General features: G+C 30.5%; 1 protein-coding gene across 1 annotated transcript in view; it reads right to left on the bottom strand.

Annotated features, from left to right (window-relative positions):
- EPHA7 (EPH receptor A7) overlaps positions 1-25,059 on the bottom strand; it is a 163,120-nt gene that overhangs the window by 135,409 nt on the left and 2,652 nt on the right. Inside the window, exons 2-3 of the mRNA XM_023534816.1 lie at positions 22,867-22,931; positions 18,635-19,304 (exon numbers count right to left, since the gene is read on the bottom strand). Coding sequence (XP_023390584.1) covers positions 18,635-19,304; positions 22,867-22,931 — 735 coding nt within the window. The remainder of the gene's footprint in view (positions 1-18,634; positions 19,305-22,866; positions 22,932-25,059) is intronic.

Below are 25,059 nucleotides of genomic sequence, written 5' to 3'. Positions count from 1 at the left end.
AAAAGAAACAGAATATAGTAATCCACTATTCCTAACCTATTACTTTCTCATTTAACGTCGAGTTAATTAAAAAACAGAATAAAAGTTAAAGTCATGGTTTAGGAGACAGAACATATAAAATTAAAAATCTCTAAGATCTGAATTGTAATTGGATTTAAACCCATTATAATGTTTATACTTTGGATCATGTCAGTCAGCATGAGACACAATTTCCTTAAATATAAAATGACACGGTAAAAATTTTTACAAATTTATATGGCACAACTTAAATTTTAAAAAAATAATAGTCTCCTGCTCTACAGAAAAAAGTAAATTTTACACTCTATTTCTTCTATCTCAAGATTCTTTTACAACTGTTAAAAACGCCAGAGCTATGCTGACAAAGCAGTGCAGAGTAAACTACAATCTACACATAACTTCACAGACCTGCAGGTATAGAAAGTAAAAATCACCCACTTTTCCTGACCTCAAATATAGGTCAAGCTTTGTCAGAAATCCTTGACTCCCAAGGTAAAAATGAGAAGTAAAATCAACCATGCATCCCCTCAAAGGGACAGTTACTTTTAGTTGCAATGTGTGCTTTTGTCCACTGCCTCAATAGGAAAAGATGGGAAATGTCAGACCACGTATTGGAATTACTGATTTATTTTTCCTTCCAGATTGATGCGAAGAAAAAAAAAAAAAAAAACCTTTCATAGCTCTCAGTTAAAAATATCTGCTAATTCTCCAATTATTATACCTCAAATAACCTGTCCCATTTTTAAAGTTTTTTTTTAAAGGAAAATAAACAAAAAGCATTCAAAACTGAATACTATCTGTTTACCCAATTTTTCCATAAATTGTTCCTTGAAGATACAGAAGTAACTTAATACATGTTAATACAGTATATAAAATCATTACCAAAGATGACTGACTTTGAGGATGAAGGGCTTAAATGCAAAGTAATTTCTTTTATATTTAAAAATATAAATATGTCAAGCCCTCCGTTACATACTAAAGCACAATTTATTTTAAAAACATAAATCTATTTTGATATCATATATTTCCCAGGTAAGGTCTTAGAAATAAATCACAAAATGTAAAGTTAAGAATTAGTTTTTACCTAAAATATGTTTCAATTTTTCTTCAAAAATGAATCGAAACAAAATTTTTATTAGAAATAACTCTTAAACATTTATGTAAACTTATTTATTAAATAATTTACAGCACTCTCTTACTTCACATATGGAAAAAACTTATTAGTTAGGACAAAATATCTCATTTCATTTAATAATAATATATGGCAATAACAGCAATAAACTGTGGAAAAGGATGATTTAATTCTATACTATGGTTGAATTTAAAGATCTTTGAAACTAATTTTAAGACCTGTTCCAGAAAATCAAAATTCATACTGAAGTAAAGTGATTAATAGGCATCTTTAATAACCCTCTATTGGCATCTTTTCTTAAACCATAGCCTTCAGCAATTGTGGCTTCCTGACAGGAATGTAGGAATTCCAATTATTTTAGGCATTGTTTGGCTCCTAAAAATCTGAACTATAAATCAGTATTGTATGTAAATATAGTACCTACTATAATGCTGAATATTGCCCAATTAATTATTGTTATATTAGTAGATGAATGATGTCTAGTACCTTCCTAGTCTCTAAGAAGTTTCCGATTCAGACAATGCCTCTAAGAATAAGCCGAGAAATCCTGTGAGATGACATCACTGGTTCAACTGATTCAACAAGGAATAAATTTAGAAAGTTACGAGAAGCCTTTATGACACCATAATACATTGATTTGCATTAAAAACAAAACAAAACAAAACAAAACCTGTGCTGGGCTAGCAGGACTTAACTGAACTGAACTCTGTAAGGGCTAAGGGCAAAACGGCCGAGACTTACTTAACAGCAGCACAAAATGACACTGGTTTCTAAACTTCAGTGTTACTAATCTAATCTGACTTCTTCAGATCATAAAGAACCATTGGCCTTTTCAATTTAGTCAAACATCTGGCTAAATCCATTAACCAGTGATTACATAAAGCAAAATCTACTGCCTTTTAACCAATTCTTCCTTATTTTCTTCTATTATGGAAACTCTTTGAACGATATTTCTAAAGAAATCAAGAAAATCTGCAACAAAGTAACATAAAAAATCTAAGTATAACTATATCTGTACTCCACACAGCTTTTTATAAATGTTTATGAGAGAATTAGACTACACTATGTAGATCGTTTAGAAAAAAACAACTCCGGAATAGGAGGCTGTTATCATTTCTGGAATATGTCTGTATTTGGGTATACTGGATTTATCTGGGGGACGCTTTGTACAAACTAATGCTATTCAAGAGATTTGAAAATCAGCTTAATTTAGTTCATCGGTCTATCTCTACCACCATCACCACTAACACCAATAACGACAAAACTTAAAAAGTTACTTTGTCACAGTACTGTTTTGAAAATAATTGATTCACTGAATTTAATATCAGTATGTGCAGATAGTGCATAAAATTCATAAACAAATACTTGACTTTTATATGTAGATCACTGTTTAATCCTGCAGAAGATAATTGATGAAAGAGAGGAATGTCAGAACTCAGTGAAGTTACTATTAACAAGGATAATTTCTCTTTTCTTTGAGCATCGTTTCACTTGGAAAGGTGCTCAGATTCAGATAAATATGCAGAGAAAGTAAGAATTGACTAAACACATATTTGGTGTCTTCGTATGATTAGGTTCAGGAACAGTGCCAGGAGAAAACTTTGTGTATGATCTCATGAGATTTTAGTTACTTGTAAAAAAAAATAAGTAAGAAAATATCTTACTGATCAGATGCTGTCTTTTCAAGTGTGGTAGAACAAAAAACATGTCCACTCCTTTAATAAGTACAAATAAACAAGACTGATGAGGTGAACAAAAATCAAAACACAGATCCTAAAAATTTTACAACTGTTTATTTTCAGTTCAAACATAATCGATGTCAATTAGATGCAGATCTGTCCTGGTAATTCTCATAAAATCCACCATTTCATATAGGCATCTTGGAATTTTTTTGAAAATTCTATACTATGCTTTAAGGTATCTTTTCCCTAAATCCTTAAATTACACACATTCTTTAAAATGATTGTTTTATATTTATCACAACTATTTCTGTTTTTGTCAGTGGCAACATTTTATTTATAGTGTACAAAGACTACTTAATACTATTGATATAAACGGACATTTATGACTACTGATACCTTTTAACTTCATTTTTGTGAGAAATTTTTTTAAGTACTATAGAATATCCTTTAGAGGAGCCTATGCACAATATACAATTTAAAATATAATCCTCATTATGAACAATGTAGGAAAATCTTGATTTATAGACCAAAGAAGACTATTAGGTTGTAACAGACATTACTAAAAAGAAAAGAAGCTTTTAGACAACGCTTTAAAAATGATAAAATATAGGCTTTCTGACTTGCTCTTTAATGAAACCAATCCATTTTATAATCATAAAGAAATATATTCTGTTTAATTATGCTTTAAATGTAAACTAGTAACTAGAATTTTCTTGAAATTTATATTTTTATTAGCAAAAGCTCAATCTTCTCTGTGACTAGGCACTATTACAGAAACTAAAGGAAGCCAAATAAAAGCTTGTTCTGCAGTACAGTCAAGCTCTGTATGTAAAACACAATGTAAATGAAAATAACATAAAGTTAAATTAGTGTCAAACAGTAAATCTGTAACTATTGTGAAAATCAACAGAAATATGGAGTGGCTGAAGGATGTACATTTGCTTTCTTGACCAATGCACACGTAGACACACACTCCGTCCATCATTTATTTTTCAAAGTGTCAGATAATATTATTTCTCAAATGACACACAGGGCTTCATTTGCTATGCACCAGGTCAGTGAATATTAGCTTCATTTACACTTGGCTGAAAATCAGTTAGTGTCAATAGTAGAGGCTTAGTTCCTCCACTGAACAGGGTTAGAGTTTGACAGAAACCTGCCACTGAAGAAGATGGATGATCTTCTTTGCTGACCCTGCTCCTCTAAAGTGTCATAGTTTGGGTCTCTTTCTATCTCTACAACAAAAGACCCTCTCTGAGCTTCCCAGTAGCCTTCAGCTTTATTGGTGCTAACAGGTCCAGACATTTTTATCGATTGGATTTTCTACCTTTTAAACACAAGAGCTTGCCCTTTTTGGCTAGCTAAATCTTGGCACAGATGTCTTTTTTCGTAATTGCATCTCTGCTGTCTATTGGAAAGGATGCGATCAGACAGGCAAACATCATGTCAGCACAGAAAAGGCTGAACTATTTTCCTTGGTTTCCCAATATCATTTAATGAAAGTGATATGTCATTTGTCTATAGAAATTAGCCCTTATATAATCTCAAATTATACTTCTAAATGAAAAAATCAAAATTTCATGTCTCTTTGATGACTAACTAGTAAGTAAAAAACATTATGCAGAACTATTCAGTAGGTAGGAAAATAGTGTTTGAGTCATTTTATATAAGAAGTTATTGACAACCATATTTTAAAGTAAATGTACCTGAAAATATTATATATGATTTTCAGAACTCTTTTTTGCTTTCTACTAATGGCTGACACTGTGATATGGCTTTCTTTGACTAAAAAAAATACATAAAAATATTTACTATTCTAACAAAGGTGCTGTAATAATGTAATAAATTACATGTTGCTTTGAGATGAGGACTGTGAGCTATTTTAATATTCTGGAGGTTTGTTATTGCTATTTGAATAATGTGAAAGAAATTACCTAACCTCAAATTTAAATGTTCAAAAATTCATATGCTAAAATAATGAAAAGTTCTTACAAATAGATTTACAAAAAGTATTTTTAGTACGTATGGATTTAGAGGCTCTAAAATATTATAATATATAACTGCCAATGTTATTTATTCCATAAAAATAATTTAACATATTTGCATATTTAGAACTGCAGAATTAGCTATTAAATGTGTATATAGACAATATACCAATCTGAGTACTAAAAAAGAGAACTAAACTGAAAATAAAAATTTCACAGAGATGAAGATATGTACCAATTCTAACTCAGATTAACCCTTTTATAAAGTTGCAGACAAAATACAACTTGATCATTTTCCTCTACTTTGAAATAAAAACTATTAAGCCTATATTAAATGATTCTGAAATTCTGCATATTCTTTTCTGTTGCTAATACTTTCATTCAAATTGAAAAAATTAATAAATTATAGTTGAAAATAAGTATTTATTAAAATCTCTGCAGCCAAACATTTTGATATATTATTAACATTCATTAAAATAAGAACACTTATTAGGGTTGAGGAAACCATTATGAAGTATACAGTGCTGATAGTCGTTCAAGGAGAAATCCAAGAACACAGTTCACTTTTATTTTTAATATCGTACAGCCTCAAAATCAATGACTCTTAACTTTTATTCTCTTAGGTAAATGGTATTTCTCTAAGAAAAATTCCAATAATTTCAAATGTGTATATGCAAAGCAACTACCAATTTTTATTTATTTATTTTATTTATTTACCCTTCTATAAGACAGTGAACAAAATTAAAATCTTCCTCTAAGATGTGAGCCAGAGCATGGAGGACCAAAAAAAAAATTTTAATCAAATAATTATTCTTACTTAATAATTATGATGCTGAAAAAAAATCTAAAAATTAAACTTAAAATCAAATAAATTCTTGATGGTGTACGATGATTTTTAAAAATAAAGAAAAATAGCAAATAATATTCCTCATGCCCAATCAGCAACAAGATGATTTTACGCGTTCCACTGACCTAAGCAAGTCTGTCTATTCAGAGTCTCAGGAGCATGACCATCAATCAGTGTCAGCATTCTATCAGAATCCACTCTTCAAGTGACAGTCAGTTATCTACTGACATTAATGAATAATAAAATATGCCCTTTTGGTATATATATATATATATATACACACACATATATATAATGTGTATTATTTTCTGTGTAGATTAGCCTATATGTAAAAGTAGACTTTTTCTGTTTTCATTTCACACATTACAAAATGATTTAAAAAAAAAAAAATGGCTGCAATAAAAGATGTACTTAATATGAACTCTGGTATACATTTGTGTTTTGTTTTCCACAAAGTCAACCTTGTCTCAGCTTGTATCATATAAGCTTAAATGAGCTATATTCACAGGCTCCTGAATATTTATGTTGTCTTTTACAGACCTATCATGCATTTTGTAGTCTCTGCAATAGAGTATTTAATGACAGAAAATCTTTAAAAAACTAAAGATCAGAAGAAGTTGTGTCAGTATCCTAACCTTTCAATTCTTTTATATTCACTCTTAATCTGCCTTCCTGGCAGGAAAAACTATTTAAATGATTACTATCCTCCATTGTTGTTAAGTCTCCATCTCTCTGTGATTTAAACAAACCATAAGTTGTTACAGCTATCTGAAAAAATAAAGATTAAGATCTTTAACTGATTAGGCATTCATATATACATCTTGATTGAGTTCTTTCATGGTAGTGACTGACAGAGATAATTTTACAATTATACAGTCTCAGTCCAAATGTTACAAAAGGGTTTATTACCTTCAGCATTGATCAAAGTGTAATTCATTTTCTTAGCACAATAAAAACAAGTCAGAATTCAAATGATGAAAGTTTTGCTATATATTATAATTTGTGGCTTTTACTTATAAATTTACCATTTTAACTTTTCATTATAAAACTTTCATCTCAGTTTATTAAAAAGTTTAATTTTATAATTTTTTGTAAATAATGAACATTATCAATGATTCAAAGAGGCAAAGACTTGATTTCCTATTATATCTAATTAAGAAACTGGTCAGAAATGTAAAAAAATGGATTATAGGTCAAAATAGAACGATACACCATCATTAGATCAAAATCTTGCAATGATAATGAGTAATAGTTACTAATAAGTTTCAATATATTTAATAATTGATTATTAATTTATACAAAATTGAATTATAACATGTAAAATCACTGTCTTGTAAAGAAGGCAAGAAAGAAAAATGTTGCCAGCTACATACTTATACTTCAACAAAGGCAAAGCTGAGAAGGAAAATGTACTTTCACTATTTTAAACCATTTAATAGATGAGAAGGCATGTTCTAAAAAGTTTTAAACCAGTGTATAGTATAGAATTTTCTAAAAGGTAAATAAAAAACTATTACCAAAGTCTGACACTATAGGAAAAGATGAAAGACGAGGAAGAGGAGGAAGAGGAGGAGGAAGAGAAACCAGAGACAGCAGGAATGAAAAAGAACATCCACTTTACCACTTTACCACATTGAAGGATGAATTATATTAGAAAAAAGGATGACTACACATAGAATAATGGCCTTGTGAATAATTCTAAAAATCAATAAGAGAGTTGTTTGAATTAGAAGAAGCAAAGTTGTTTTATTGGAAAAATTTACAAAGTTCCCCTGATCAAACCAATATGTTCAGCCTTGAAAAACACAGTGCTCTCATGCATAATGTTTGTGCAGAATAAACATTAGACACAGAAGAAGCATGGCTGACATAGCAAACTTAAAAAGTTCCTCTCAGATTTCCTTTGCAAACTAAAATACTGTCTCAATATTATAAACCTGGAGCCACATGCCTTCCCAGCTCCAGCTCACAGCCCCATGTCTAAGATTAACATGTGTTAATTTTCAAGATAAGTCTTGAAAAAAAGATGTTGCAGAAGCCTGGCTGACCCTCTGCCCTTGCAAAGACTAAAGGGCTAAAGCTTGCAGGTTTCTCAGAGAAGATCAAATCAGACATCATAAGGTTAAACAGCAGAGTCTCTGGTCCCTCCCAAATTTTAGGTCTCTAATAATATAAGAGGTGTCCATTAATTCCCATTTTAGAACACATAGATACAATTGTCACAATATCCAAAATGTGCTACTTGCTAACATTCACCTTCTTAGGAGCTAGTAAAATACTACCAGAATTGAAAGGAGAAAAAAAAGAAATTTATCTTATGGTAGAGAAAACCTAAATAAAGAAGCGAAAGTTCGTTATAATTTTTTAGCTTTGTGAATAAAAATTTAAAGACATTGGTAAGGCAGCTTTATTTTGTTTTGTTTTCTTTTTAAACTATGCAATAATTCAAGAATATTATGTACAAGTTTTCAGCCTCTTTGTAACTGTCAATTGAGTTTTCCAATGGAGGAAAAAGAATCTTAACTATTCAGCACTTATGAATTAAAAGATTAGTGCACAGCAATTTAGAAATCTAAAAATGAGTCAAAGACAAAAATAAACTTGATTTTTTCATTCCGTTATGTTAATATATTTGTTTCCTCTTGGGGTAGAGTGGGTAGTGTGTGTGTGTACATATTACATGTATGTAGTGTATGTGTGTAATGTTTAAGTGGAAAAAAACTGGAAAGCACAAGTTTTGATTTTACTTTGGGATTGCTCATTACTGAACTATTAGAAGTATAAATGATGTCTTTGGTTGTCCCATTTCTTTAAAAATAGGAGACCAAAAAACCTCTCTCCAATTTATCTTTTGTAATCTTTAATTTACACTCAAACTCCAAGAATTTATGATTCTAATTTTCTTGGAAAAATGTCCATAGGACAGTTGGGTTATAATGAACTTACATATTTGAGTGTGTAAATCAATTAAATTTACTTATTTAACCCATCTATTAGTTTAACATCATTAATTAATGTGATTATGTGAGTTAATGCCATTAGGTGTCATTGTCTACATGGGAACTAGTTTAAATAATGATAGTAAACTACTCTTAAACATAGACCATATAAATCACTTGAAAATATATAGTATAGCAAATTTACTAATATTCAATTTTTTTCTCAGAATAAGTTTGAATTATATCTTGTGATTCTTTAGATATACTCTATCCCATCACACCTATATCCCTCTTACTCTATTCTCTTTTTAAAAGAATGTTCTTAAAAAGTAGAGTACGTAATATTAACATCATAGACTGTTGAAAGACTTTAATAAACAAAAAATGTGATATGTAGTTAATTATATCTGATTAATATTGTACTTTAGTAATAAAAGCATCACAGTGCTCCCTTTCCACCATCTAAGTTTTCTATTAAAGGCTGTAATTCAGTGTTAATGGCTTCTGTGCAGGTCTGAGGCTGATACCACCACAGGTGAGGGTCTCACCCAGGTGTTAATTGGGTGGCACAAGAAACAAAATATAAAACACAGTTTGTGTTCTTTCAAAGCCTCCTGATTTTCTAATACGTTGGAAGCAAGAGGTAATATCATTGTCAACAGTAAATAATTTAGGTAAATGAGCCAAATGAAAATTTTCAAAATCCACAGTATAGTAGTCCCTTCTTATCCAAGGGGAGTACCTTCCAAAATCCCCAGTAGAAACCATTGGCAGTACCCAACTCTATATACAAACATACATACATACATACATACATACATACATACATACATACATACATAACATATATACATATAGACATACATACATACTTTTTTTTCTATACACACATAACTATAACATTTATAAATCAGGCACAGTAAAAAATTAAGTGACTAATAATAGAACAATTAAACAATATATTATAATAGAAGTTATATGAATGTGGTCTCTCAAAATACCTTATTGTACTATACTCACCTTTTCACTTAAAGGAAACAAATTACAGTTTCTCTTTGGCATATCTGAATTTTCAGCATCATTACTCTTGCACTTTAGGACCATTATTAATTAAAATAAAGGTTACCTGAACATAAGCATAGTCGATATGATAACTGAGTTGGCTACTAAGTGAACATTGGGCAGGTAGCGTATACAGTGTGGATATTCTGGAGAAAGAGATGATTCACGTCCCAAGCAGGATAGGGAGGGATGGCATGAGATTTCATCACACCACTCATAACAGCGTGCAATGTAAATTTTATACATGGTTTATTCTGGAATTTTCCACTTAATATTTTCAGACTGCAGTTGACTATATGTAACTGAAACCATGGAAAGATAAAGCGCAGATAAGGAAAGACTACTGTACACATCACGTAACCATTAAAAAACATTCAAACTAGAACGTATTTTCCCTGGTTTTCTATGTCATTCATTGACCTCTGACTAAACAAAGTAAACGAAATAACAAACTTTCCAAATTTCTTGATAAGAACACAAAATTTGAGAGAAATAATGCACATTTATTTCAACAGAGGTATGTATTATTATGGGTTCCCATGAAATTGTGTTACATGAGATTAATACTATGACATACATGGAGATTGCAAATGTTTAACAAAGTTGATATCACCGAAAACCGAAAATAATGTCTATTATTTATTTGACCTAAACTCAAAGTTGAATTTTTTTTATCAGATTTTAAAAAACTTCAAATTATATATTCATGTAATCTTCTACTTTCCATGTATTAACACTATAGGAATCGCCTAATAAAGACATGCCTCCATAAAACTAAATTTGTGAGTTATTTTGCAGAGGATGGGATAATTTAAATACACTTAAATGTGAAGAAAATTGGAATAAAAAGGGTTTTCTGAATGTTTCCTTCTTGACTTATGCATGACATAAAGAAAAATATATACAAGTATATAGCAGGGTCAAATTCTTCCCCTGAAAATAATATTATATATAATATCATCATAAATTTAGTCTTTGGTACATTATAATTACAGTGACAATTACCTTAGAAGAAATGGCTAGAAGCTGGATACAAAAACCAAATTAAATGCAAAATTTTGAGGTATCATTGATTTGTATTATGACACTGCCTGCCAGAAATTAATGCCAATTTAAATTTCCACTAAAAAAATGAGTGGACATATACTTGCCAAAGTTAGGATAATTTTGAAACATTATAAAGTCATATACTGAGCTTATAAATCACAGAAAGTTAAATCAGACACATTTTGTATTTCCTTCCATCTTCCATTATTTTTTTTCACTTACTTCAGATCTTCTTTCTTTCTGTCTTTTATTTATTGAATAGTTACCATGTTCAATGCAGTCTTGGTACATAGAAAGATGAGTAAAAATCAGCATGATTTTAAATAAAGCCTACAATATTCTGGTAGAAATTGTTATGATTTTAAGTATCTCTTTCTCCATTTTTTTTCTTTAAGGTATTATGAGCAAATATCTCTGTAAAGGGCAGAAGACACTGATAACAATAGTTGCCCCTGGGAAAAAGGACAGTGGGACTGGAGCATGAGGAGGGCACGAGTTCCAGATCTAAGCATATTATCTATTCAAAAATGTCTTAAAACAAATATCATGAGCTTCTGAAAGTGAATAATTTAAAGAATAGTATACAAAACTGTAATGCAATGTAGTTATAACTCAAATAGAAATATATTTGAGCATAATACAGACTTTATGTAATTTCCAATTTATAGAGTTTAGGAATTGATTTTTCAGGTTTTGTTTCTAATATTTTTTGCTTGTTTTACAACTAGAGAAAATATTTACAATATATAATCTGGAAGTAAAACAATATAATCTTATACCAAAAGTCACTTACTCATATAAGATAACCCTAAATATATGTCAAGACCTTCTTACTTTAGAAATTTTGAACTTTTTCTTTCTCAAGACATAGATATTCATAAAGAAGGTGAATGGCTTTCAATTCATTAGAGGAGGGAGATGAAGAAGTTGAAAGACACAGAAAAACAGTAACAAACGGAATGAGAATATGACAATGAATAAATGTAAATAGTTCTCTTATTTTTGTAGAAATAAATTCCTCACACCTGGAGCAGACTCCTGCTCATGTTTGCTAAAATGAGCATATCATTTTGCCTTATATTATGAGGATATGAAAAATAACAGTGTTTTCATACTCACAAAGTTTAAGATTAATCATAGAGACTAGTCATATACAACTAGAAATTAAAGTGATATAAATTTTAAATAAAAAATATTTAACTTGGCAAAAGGTAGTGTATGATTAAGTCTTTAAGAAGGTTAATAAACATTTATTGGAAGACTTATGTGGTACAAGGAACTATGCTAGCTACTAAGGTCAGTAGGTAGAAAACTGTAACTTTTGGTTGTTAAGAACCTTAGAAGCTGTAAAAGGAAACTGCAAATAATTAAAACCAGATAGTATATGATGATTCCCATAGAGAAAGGGCAAAGTATTTTTAAGTATTCATATGAAGAGATCACCTAACAAGGTATCAGTGACACTTAATTTGAAATTGCAAGTAAATGCAAAATTTCCACAGTCTAAGACAGAGTAGGTGGCATCGCAGGTAGGAAAAAGCAAGTCATGGTAACAACAGGAGAATGGCACTGCTAGTAACTACCATCAGAACCTGGAAGACGAAGGTCACTGAAGAAGTTGGGGATGTGCAGGATTAAGATACAATAGGTAAATATAAAAGGTCATAATAGTTTGTTTCTTCTGTTTATTTAGAACTAATGTTAAATAATGGGACATCATAGAAATATCTAAGGTGTGCTTAAGGTAGAATAATAGACGAGAAACAGGCAGGGGGAGACGGGGCTTCGGCTATGATAAATCGTGACTGAAAGCTAGAAAAAAAAATTAGGGTCAGGATGAAGAGATTTAAACGCTAGCCTAAAATGTAATAAATTTTCGTTGGTAATTAGGAGCCAGAAGCTTTCTGAATAATAAAGTGAAGCTATCTATGTTGTATTTTACAAAGTGCATTCTGATTGCCATGTGAAAAAATAACTAGAATAGTAAAGAGAATGTCAAAACAGATGAAATATGAGAAGACAGAAATATCAATATTTTCAAGTTATTAGAAGTGAATAAAAATGCTCAGATTTGTATCACTTTTCAAAATATTCTGAGCAGAAGTTTATTTTTATAAAAGACATAGATAACATAGAGTGTAAGACATAGATAAAATGCTCAACTATAACGTGTGGCCCACTGTATTAATTACAGACAAGGATTCTGGAGTAAGACCACCTTAATTAAACAGCAGTCTACCACTCTCCATGTGATTGTGGGTATTTATCTCACCCCTCACTATGCTCATGTCCTTACATTAAAAAAATGTACATACACCTTATACATAAATATAACAATATTTGTAAATAATGTAATATTTCAATAAGAGTATCTTTTTCTCCTTTAAACTGTTATAATAGTGCCTACCCACCAGATTAATGCATGAATTAAATGAAAACATGTGAAGCACTTAAAAGTTCTTGCCATCTATTAATAACTAAAAAACAAAATCTATGGCCTGTTTTTGTTGATTGCTTTGAATCTTCCCCTCCTTTAAACTCATTTAAACTATATCTACCAATTACTACTGTCCTATTGCCTGAGATTGTATTTGGTATAGACACTAACTTAATTTAAAAACCCATATTTTTGGAGATGCAATTCAATTTCTCTTTGTATGAGCTATCAAGGTACATATAACTTATAATTATATTGTTTAAAAACTTAATGATCAAGATATTTTAAAAACACAGAGAACAAGATCCCACCACTCTAACACATTCATTGTGATATTTACGCTCCTATCTATTCTTTTTCCTATGCGTATTTTGCACAATTCTACATCAGTGTATACAAAATTTTATTCTTTATTTTTCATTCAAAATTATTAATATAACAATTTAAAATTCTTGTATCACAATGTTGATATTTTAAGGACTAAGTTCATAGTGATGCACTTAACTTTGGACATTTAGGTTCTTTCCAATATTTCAAATTATATACATTGCTGGGTGGGGGGGAGTTATGTAAAAAGTTATTTTTTTAATTGAACTATCTTAGGTAAATTATCAGAGATGAGATTACTGGTTTAAAAAGTATTTAACTATTTGTGGCCTATGAAATCCATGTTCACTCACTCATTGCCATGAGATTTCTTTACTTATCAAACTCTTTGTTATTAGTAAAAATAGGAGGTATTCACTGATTATTTGCTATGTCCCAGATACTATTCTCAGGGTTTTAATATGCATTATTTCTTTCAATTCTGACAAGTGCCCTATGAGGGGAGTACTACTTTTATTAAACCCATTTTATACTTTCAGAAATTAAAGTTTAAAGAGATTGCCCTAATTTATGCACCTGGTATCTTTTAAAGCCAGTATTTTAAAACTGTAACTCTAGTATCTAAGCTATTTATTAATCCTGTAGTGCCTCTTACATTTTCGGTACATATTGGGTTATAAATACTATATGTAGTAAAGATTCATTTGTCATTGTGAAAAGTGATTGTACAAATTACATGCTACTTTTCTGTAGGGAAAAAAACATAATTTTCAAAAATTAATCGAGATGGAAATTTTAATATTAATGCTTTCAAATTGAATAAACATTTTAATTTATTGAACTGTATATGTCCATAAATTATATATTATTAAAATGACAGACCCATTAACTTAATAGAAAATATTAAGAAACAACTATTAGCAAAATTTTTATAAAAATTAGAGATATATGATTATTTGAATTCCCCTTTACATGAAATCATAGAAAAAGAAATTTCTAAATCTGTTGTAATTCAGAAAATTAAAATTAAGCAATACAAATAATGGAAGTAGATCGCATCTCTATGTTCTGATATATGTGCATGTAAACTACATCACATCTTTGAATTTTTTACAATTAGGATGGCCATGTGTTTTATCATCCAAATCAGAACACTTTTGAAAGCAAAAAGAAGCAGTGTTAATAAGTAAAATAATTATCTCAGGCAAACTAGGCATATGGTCACCCTACTTAGAATAAAGCATCAGTTCTTCAGTAACTAAATTCTATCAGTTAAAGAACAGGACAAATTTTAGGACACAGTGTGGTGTAGTGGGAGAAAAAAGACTAGAATTGGTCAACAGGATTCTGGATTCTCATCTGATTGTATTCCTTATTAATATCCCTGAGCTTCAGTTTCTTCATATGTTGAAAGAGAAAAAAATAATACTTTCTTCCTCACAGTGATATTCCAAAAATTAAATGAGAAAATGAATATAGTTCACTTAAATTGCCAATTACCCATATAAATCAAGTTATAATATCAAGCTCCATACTTCGACAAATAATATTCTACTTTTTAAATGGAGTTAAATTACACAAATGTTCCAAAATTTTCAAAGTATATTTTATAATACGATTTTATTAGTCTTCTGAAAACACTTATATATGTAAAAAATAATACAATATGCTATCAAGTTTTTAAATGACTATTCTTTTTATCTAAGAAAATATATGAGCTAGTTTGCATAAAGGTTTGCATAAAGGTTGTGACATAACTTACATCGTAATTTTTTTAAAAAGACTTCTTGACAATAAAAGCATGTTAACTAACTGGAATTATATATATTTAAAAGACTGTAAAGAGATGTTTTATAAAAAGCACTATGTTAAAGAATCAGATATTCTCCATATATTAATATACTTGAAAACTACTTGGTTTTCAAACTTGAGTTATTTTTTTTAAATCACACAGAAAAAAAGCTCATACATCAAATGTTCAAAACTGTGATGTTTTCATAGTTGTTCATATTGCAAATTATACTCTAAAAACATCGCAATGTGCTGTCGCTCTAGGAAGTGCCCAGATAAATTTGCCTTTAAGTGGCTAACCACCCTCATTTGGCTAGGGAACTCACTAGCATCCTCTCCCAAACACTTTAGTTTTCCTCAATATGGGACTGGAATTTGTTTTCAAACTCTTAACAGGATCACTGAAAGGAAACAGGAGAAATACTATAAAGGCAGGCCTGGACTGATTCCAGGGGCAAGTACTCTCACAGCAACGTGTGGGAATTATGCCAAGGAGGGAAGTGTTTTTGCGAATGAACACAATGCCATAGTTAAATATAAGGTTTTTAGTTCTTTTATCAATATCACCAAGGTTAAAAATTAAGACAGTTATATGATAAACAATTTACCTGACTTACAAAAAGACACACATACTCTTTCAGTTGAACGATAAGGAGCATCTTGACTCCTTTACTCACTTTTTTTAATGAAGTCTTATTATTAATACCAAATTCCATCTATTCCTATGCATAATTAATGTAGATGACAGTGAAGTAATTTTATTTTATTCTTAAGTACCTAACTGCATTTTTCAGGTGACAATAATTTTGGTATTCAAATGTGGTCCTAATTCTTGAAACCAAAATAAATGAATATGAATAGCACCACATTTAATGAGATGATTTGTTCATTTGCTTTTCACAGTAAATATACTTTACTGCAGTTAAAGACTATTTTTATTACTAATTTATATATTTAATGGTATAAAATTTAAAACAGGTCCTGTTTGTTTTCTTAACAAGTAAATATAAAAATCATGAATTAAATTATACAAAATGAAAAAAATATATAATAATTTTCTTTAAAATCTTCAAGCCCTAAAAAACAGGATCTTTAATATTATTTCGTAGTCTTTTCTTAGACAAATTTAACTGTGCACTTTTATATGTATTCCTGCTTTATTTCTTTTGTTTCCTATTTTTAATTGTGCTAAAAGTTTACATTCTATTTTCACATTAATCAAAATCTTCATAGTACTTACCGATATTTAGTTATGAAACTGATAGCTTTTATAACTAAAATGTAATGTATTCTTAATTTTTTCTCATAATAGTTATTGTTTAATCCACCAACACTTTCAAATAACTTATTAACCTCTAGTCAATAATACTGAACATTGCCTTTCATTAAATTGATTAGTTCACTAAGAATATTTCCATACTTACCCAGTGGAATAGCATTCTGTCTACTAGTAGTAGTAAATATTCAGTTTTTGATTTCCACATATATGGAACCTACAAGATTTTCTACTCAGTAAGAAAAACTGCCAGTGACAGAAAGGGAAAGAGGACAATGGGTAGACAGACAGGTTAGACATCTTCGAGGGGATCAAAGAAAGCTGCTAACCTGTCCTATGGAACCTGAACCTACAGCATCTCTATTTGTTTTGCACAGAGTTCACTTCAAAATGTCAGCTATGGTGATGACAATAATTGAATGCTGGGTCATAGGTATTTTATATGCTGGCAACCATCAACATGAAGTATTTAATTCCTCACCCAGGACAGAAAAATATACTTGCTCAATTACGCCATCTAAACAGTGTGTCCAGTATATGAGCCACGTATCTAATTGTTAAATTCCTAGGAGCCACATTAAAAGACTAAAAAGGAACAGTTGAAATTTATTTTAATATATTCTATTTAACCCAATTTATCTTTAAAAAGTACCAATGATGTATGCTACATTCTATTTTTTAATCCAAGCATTTAAGATCCAGAGCGTAATTTATACTTACAGCACTTTTCAATTTTGAATAGCCACTTTTCAGAACCTAAAGAGCCATTGTATTGGACAACACAAATCTAAATATTTTTTAAAAATTATCATTTCTTTAATATTCTACTAGAATGAGAATTTTATGGGGAAGTAATATGACTTATATACCAAACTATAATTAGCAAGACATTCAAATTTAGCAATGAAACAGAACAATATTTGTTAGAATTCTCCTTGCTTTGTGACAGAAACTATAGCAATATTGTTGTTAAAAGCCCAAGTGCTGAAATCAGAATGCTCTGAGTTTGAATCTAAGCTAAGACAAATATTACTTGTTAAAGTAACTGCAGTCAATAGTCTCAGTTTTATTCTGTAAAATAGAAACGATAATGATATCTACCTCATTCAATGAACCAGTATTTGTAAAGCATATGGAAGATTATCTGCACATACTAAGTTACTCCCCCCAAATTTAGTTATAATAGTTATTGTTCGTTATAGTCAACCTATAAATTAATTAATATTTGCAAATGTTAAAATTATGCTGCTGGCTAGGAGTAAAAGAATATATAAAATTTATTTTTAATAGCGTATCATGTTCTATAAGTTACGTTAAAAGAGACATAAGTAATATATTCTTATTATACAGTATTTTTATAATGTTATGTAATAGAAAATCCAGTTTTACAAAACAGAAGGTTCACTCATTCATGGGCTATTATTGTTTCAAAACAAATAGAAAACACCCAGCTGATATACTACGATAACTAAAACTTTACTTTGGCCCAATTCCACAAAAATGTGGTCTACGATAACACAATCAGGAAAACACTCATTTTATTATATTTAGTCCAGAAAGAAATATGGCTTAGGCAAAAGTAATCTCAGAGATTTATCAAGTAAAATGTGATAATTTTGTATCAAAATTTTTGTGTTGACAAAGAATATTTTTAAAAGTCTGTAAATATATTTGTATGTCTTGTCAGTAGAACTCTTCTTAGCAAACCCCTTAAACTCCTTTTTTCACAAGTCCAGACAATATGAATTACAAAACAGAAGGAATCACATATCATTAAACCCTAAGTAATATCATTTCACTCTCCTCCTCTAAATCTTATAGCTCAGTGTGCAACTGTTGTCTTCTGTATCAAGCATAGGGCAAATTAAATTTTAGTAACAACTACTATTATCACCTATATTTATTATATACCCTTAATGCAGATATCACTGTGGGGAATCATTTATAAATTTAATAGTGACTTTAAGTTCTACTGAATTGGGCTACTGGTATACAGCAGACTCACATGTTCAAATTACTGTTACTTAAAAACTCTGATACTGAAATAGAAAAAAAAATGCAAAGTAGAATTTAATAGAGCATATTACTTACGTTCACAAGTGTCCCCTTTTTGCTGGTAGCCTGCTTTGCAGATACATTTTCCAATGGGCACTAACCATTCTCCTTCCGCACTGCAGTGCATCCTGGGGGAGTTTTCTGCTTCTTCCTCTGCGCTGTTGACACATGTTCCTCGAACCTCGACTAAAGAGGAAAATTCTGAACCAGTCACTGTATCTGGAAAGATAGCTAAGTTCTCAATAATGGACCAGCACTTCTTGTAGTACACTTTGACAGAAACCAAAGCTATGCAAGCCCCTACATCCTGAAAGGCAAGATAGAATCCCTTTTTGGACAAAGGTCCAATCTCTCTCACCTCAGTGTTAAGCTTCATCTTTCTTTCACCAAGATCACCTTGAGTAAAACTTTCGTCTGCAGCAATAGTGTCTATTTTTACATAGAGGTTTTCTCTTATATTCCTGCCAGTGTCGTAGTCTGTTTCATAATAGTACAAATTAAAGGTTTCCTTGCAAGTTCCCAGTACTCCAGGAAGACTGTTACAATCCCTCAGGGTGAATTTCAATTCTACAAAAATCCTTTGTGCATTGCCTTTCGAAATCCAGTTAGTCCGCAGCCAGTTGTTTTGGTTGGGCTCCATGACCTGGCACACCTGGTATGTTCGTATTGGGGTATAGTTCTCATCCAAACCACTAATTTCTTCCCACTGTAAAATTTAATAAAGGTCATCAGTCATTCAGAATAAAACATTTTGATTTTGAAAGTGAATGAACAATCCTTAATAAAGTACAAATGCATATCTTTGAAAGAATTAAGGTAGATTCCCACCCTAGCAAATATTGTAACCTGAGAATACAGCATTTTCACTTCAGCTTCATTCTTGTGGCGGAACATCATTTAGGTTGCTTGCATTGTTTGTGCATACAATAAATATTTCATTTTGTTAATATCTGTTTGCTAGTATATTAGTTTCTTTTTACATGTTTGCTTACATCTATAGTCTCTCCATTGAGCTTATACTATTTATAGACTAAAGTGCACAACACAATTACTTCTACCACATAATGCATATACATATGAACACATGGAAGAATTTTGTTAACTCAGTTGATGTTTTAAGTGATGTTATATTTAAACTTAGAGTACCTAAAAACACAGAAGAAAATGCCAAGAGCATTCTAAAATGCAGTAACTCTTCACAACATGTTGATATTCATAATGCGAACTCTTTTCAATCTTTTCAAAATGATACTTGAGTAACATTTTACAGAGCTATTTATTTATTGCAGTGTTATCAATAATATTGTACATAAATCCACACAACGATAAAAAATAGTTGTATAAAAGTATGATTCATCTTTGTAAATAAATTGCTTTCAATAGACAATCAAATGGGCATGGCAAATCAGCATCCTGGATCATATTACAGTAATAAGCTCTCTGACAGGAAAAATATCAGATGTTTAAAAATGCCCATTCATATGCTGATACAATACATGCAATATCAAACTCGCTATATATTTTCACAAAAAAAAGCAAAATAAGTGTAGCAGAATTAGCAATAATTTAAAGATTAAACCATGTATATTACCTATGTTACTCATTAGTAATTAAAGTCATTTCACCTAAAAAAGCCCTAAAAGCCTTAAGTAACAGTTATTTATATCCTTTCTTACCATTATTACAAAATTTCCCACTTTATAGTTATGCTACCGAAATAGTGAAATCATCTACTTTAATTCATTTCCCGAATATAAAATGCCAAATATAAAAAATATATTAGTATTAAAGTGCGAACCTATACAGCATACAATATTTAAACTATTGTTTCAAGAAGAGCAGATGGGAAAATAAACTAATAAGCATGTGTTAGTGAGTTTTATTTGTAAAACTTGATTGAGAATAAATTTATTTAAATGCTCTACAAAATACATCTACTTTTAAAACTTTCTGAGAAAACTAACAAGACTGACAAATTAGCAATATAATTCAGAAATTTCTTGTGCGATGTTATATAATTGCTATAAATTTATGAAACATATCATCAAAGGTCCTCAACTATAGCAAAAAAGTCATTATCATGTGAAGCTTTTACTCAGTATAACTTGAGTTTGTGACTAGTTAATGGTGTGCATATTGTCCCTTTGTTTCAGTTAGCTGCTGAACAGCTCTTAGCCAAATACACCTAAATTCCTACATTTAGACAGGTAGGTTTTAGTCTCTTAATTAGACTGAAATCAGTAAAACTGGTAATGGTATCTACTAAAAAAAAAAAATCAAAAGTTCCAAAGGTAAATGTGCTCTTTTTAATAATTTCCTAGTTTGAAGAAACCAAGGCTAATTATTTATAAAGAAATATATCTCACGTGTTCCTTTTTCTAACTTTAAGAACAATTATATTACTTTGTTCTATGTATGAAAAATCAATTTTACTAACCTATGAAACCCAGTTAATTTTAATTTTTATTTAAAAATTTATTCCTGAGAGGAAAATTTTTAAGATAACTGTGTATAGATAACAAATAGTGAGACTAACATAAATTCATTTAACACAACTCTTGTTTTATTATTTCACATTTTGAGAGACTGCAGTCACTTCTACAAATGACACCATTGGGAAAGAAGTCAATTCAGATACTATGCTTTTATATCATGCATATAAAAATATTTTCTAGAAATTTGTATCTTAATAATAATTTATTTCTGTTTAGATATTTCCTCACATGTAAGCCAATTCATTTCACACGTTGAAAAACATTGTCAATCATCATTTTCTAATATTATCTATTGAGTCCTTCATTATATAGAGGGTTAACTGTTAACTCAGATACTTTGGATTGATAAAATGCCCATTTGAATCCAAAATAACATAAATGGTCATAATTTATCATTTTGTAGATTACATCGATGAAATACTATAATCATATAGCAGTTTACTTCTCCTTAGAAATAAAAACCATCCTCTATCTCTATTTGTTTTAATTGATGGCTAGTAGAAAATAGGCTACATCTGTCATTGCTAAGTAAGGTGTTTCATTTTTTACTCTGAATGTCTTCCCACGGTGTGTATTATTTTACTCATGAAAACATGCCTACTTCAAACGTAAGTGCACTTTTCATATTTAATCTATAAAATATTTGTCATTTTTTCGTACTTTATTCTGGCCAAAACAGATAACTACAGTATGATCTTAAGCAATATCTCAAATTTTAATTGAATGAAAAATCTGCCATTTTAAACAGATTTTCATCATTCACATTTTGCATTCTTAAACTGACTTCCAGTCATGAAATACTGATTTTATGATGGTGTTATACTCAAATATCCCTTTTGGACTTTAATTCTTCTCTTTGTAAAATTGGTTACACTTTTTATATCCTCACTTATACTTCATGCTTTTTGATTCCAGATTTCTTACTGTGCCAAAGATTAACTCAAGTTACAATGAGATATATTTTCCTTTCTCAGAGCCCTCTTCCTTAATAAGGAATGGAGTACTTGCATTTTCTCGCAACTAAAAGACCTCAAGACATAGACATTGAACTAAATTTAAGTGAGTAATATATCTTACCTGATATATGAAACATAATGTTCACAATTGGGGGGGGTTACTTATATTTTCAGAGATTTTTCATTTGACTGCTTTCTCTCATACTTATAGTAGCAGATTTTTACTGTAATATGTGCATGCTGTACCATCACATGTAAACAATAAAAGTAGATTGCACATAGTTTGCTATAAAATTAGATTTTATAGCAAATAATATTTTATAGCAAACTATAAGGTAAGACATTGAACATATTCCATTCAAAGTATATTTTGAATGATGCTAAAACTGTTTTTAAAAGAGGAAAAACAGATTGCATACTGTTTTAAAGAACTACATACAACCTACTTGGTGATTATACTAAAGAAATATAAAGCAACTAGAGAGGTTTTAGTGAGTTTATGAAAGGACTGTTCCCTGTAATTAGTTAGCATTTATAGCCTGGAACCTCAGGTATGATTCCACTCACAATAAGAACTCAAAAAGATTATGGTTATAGAGATTTTTTTAAATCCATTTCCCCAAGTGCTAAGTATACCTCCTACTCTACTAAAAAATATCAGTGTCTCATTAAAAACACAACAAAATACGGAACAAGATATTTGGAATTAAAACTGCTTAAATATGAAGGCTGTGCATAATTCCACTGTGGGGAGAGGGAAAAGGTTCTGTTCCTTATTTTAAAAAATAAAGGATGGTATTTTATAAGAAGCACTTACCCCATTTGGTGGAGAGGAAATCCATTCCAACTCTGTTTGTTGTGCTTTAGAATCCAGCAATAGTACTGAAAAAGAAAGTTTTATTTCCAAACATTACATAAAAAATGTAAACACATTTGTAAAAATTATTAAAGTGAATCTAATTGTATATAATTATTGCTTCATGACTTAAGATACATAAAGTCATTTGTATAAACGAATGGTGAAATGAATACCCACCTGACTGAAGTATATTATTCTTTGTTAGAGAGAAAAGATGTGAAATGTTATATTGTATTTGGTATTTTTAATTAAAATATTAAAATAAATTTAAAAACTCAAAAGTAGCATAAAAGTGAGGGTAAAAAATTGCTGTGAGGTATTGATTCTCTAGTAATTGTATACTGCAAAGAGTTTTTAAACTATTGAGCCTCTAAATTTTGTTAAATATGATAACATGAACGTAATTAAGTATAATTTCATATTACTCTTAAGCTAGGTATTAATTTATAATATTCTGCCCAAAGTATTTCCTATCACCTTTTGAGAACTGGAGTTTATTTTCTTTAAACTTTTCACACAGTGTCTTCTCTGAAGTCAAAATGAATATGATTAAATATTAAGCAATGTTATCATGAGAAAAATAAGCTATTATTTACAAGATATATTTCTGAGTTAGTCAAACATCTGTTTTTAATATTTCTATTTTTTTAATTTCCAAAGGTTTCAAAGCATTAGCTAATTGTCAAAATGGTATATTTAAACTCTGATCTAACTTTTTTCTGACTTTACTTTTTAAAACACTTGTATTCAACTTTTATGCTATAAAAAAGCATAATACAACTAATTTAAGTTTACATAAATGCAATGAATGTTCCTGGTTATAGTAATATATATTCAAATGCCATACATTAATATATATTATACTTCTAGTTTGATATATCCTATTGCTTTTTAAGACAATTACCTTCCTAATGCATTCACTCTTTGGTCAAACTGGTTTCAGAGTTACCTAAGTTTTTCACTCTTTAAAGTATTTTTGACTCTATAGACTTTTAACAAATGTATCAATTTGTTCAGAAATACTAGAGAGTGTATTTTCAGGTATGCAAATATGGTTAACATCGACCTCAGCAAAAAGTTAGTATTTGGACTTAAATAAAATACATGTTTATATAAACTTTTAAATAATCCCTAGAAAGAAATGTATATTTTAAAGGAAATGAAAATGTGTCATGCTTAGAAAACGAAAGAACACACTGATTATGTATTCAACTCCTTCACTCTAGTCAAGGTTATTGCCTGTAAGTGAAAATAGATATAGACACTTTCCTTCAAAAATGTTTTGCACTTAAGACTCTCAGAGACCATGACAACACACTTGACTTCTTTTCAAATAAGGAAAAACCCACATTTTTCAAATACAAGTTGTATTTCGCACTTGGAACATTAATAAATCGTTGGACTAGTGAATGTATATAAAGTCATTTTTAAAGATTTTGTTTGTTTGTTTTGGTCTTCAACTGTAGAGACGAAGCACAGGAAACAACGTGGGTTCCAGATACTCTCCTTTTGAGGTTATTTTATTATTACGTTTAAGTCTTCTGTACTGAGAAGACAATGGATTTTACACCCAAGTGAACTTCTTGGCTCGTTTTTCAGAGTGAAATAAGCATTTCCGATTGTTTATTGCCATTCTGTTACCCATAAGCACAGCCTGGGATGGGAGCAAGGACCATGGCGGGACGATGATGGCAAACAAGTTAAGAGAGAAACAAACTAACCAAAACAAAACACTAACCAGCCCCTGAGCGTTTAATCAGAAGCAGAAAGCGGTCAGCACGTCTCCCTCCCCGCCCTCGGCTCTCTGGATGCACCCGCAAGGGCGCGCTTTTGCCTTCCGGCTCAGAGCACCGGGCGCCATCCTCCACTCACGCCCGCGGAAGTGTAGCCCGTCGGCCAACCGAGACCCCGGGCGCTCAAGACGATGCTCCCGGACTCCGCGCCCTGCCACGCCGGCCGGGCGGGGCTGAGGGCGACGGGCGAGATGCGGGGCGCACCCTGGCGGAGGCAGCCAAGGGCCGCGCGGGAACCGATGGGCGGCCGGGGCGGGGCGGGGGACATAGACATTGAACTAAATTTAAGTGAGTAATATATCTTACCTGATATATGAAACATAATGTTCACAATTGGGGGGGGTTACTTATATTTTCA

The sequence above is a fragment of the Pteropus vampyrus genome, unplaced genomic scaffold, assembly GCF_000151845.1.
Source record: "Pteropus vampyrus isolate Shadow unplaced genomic scaffold, Pvam_2.0 Scaffold133, whole genome shotgun sequence".
Taxonomy (NCBI): domain Eukaryota; kingdom Metazoa; phylum Chordata; class Mammalia; order Chiroptera; family Pteropodidae; genus Pteropus; species Pteropus vampyrus.
Note: the sequence above shows the minus strand (reverse complement) of the source record. Positions and strands in the feature narration are given on the sequence as shown.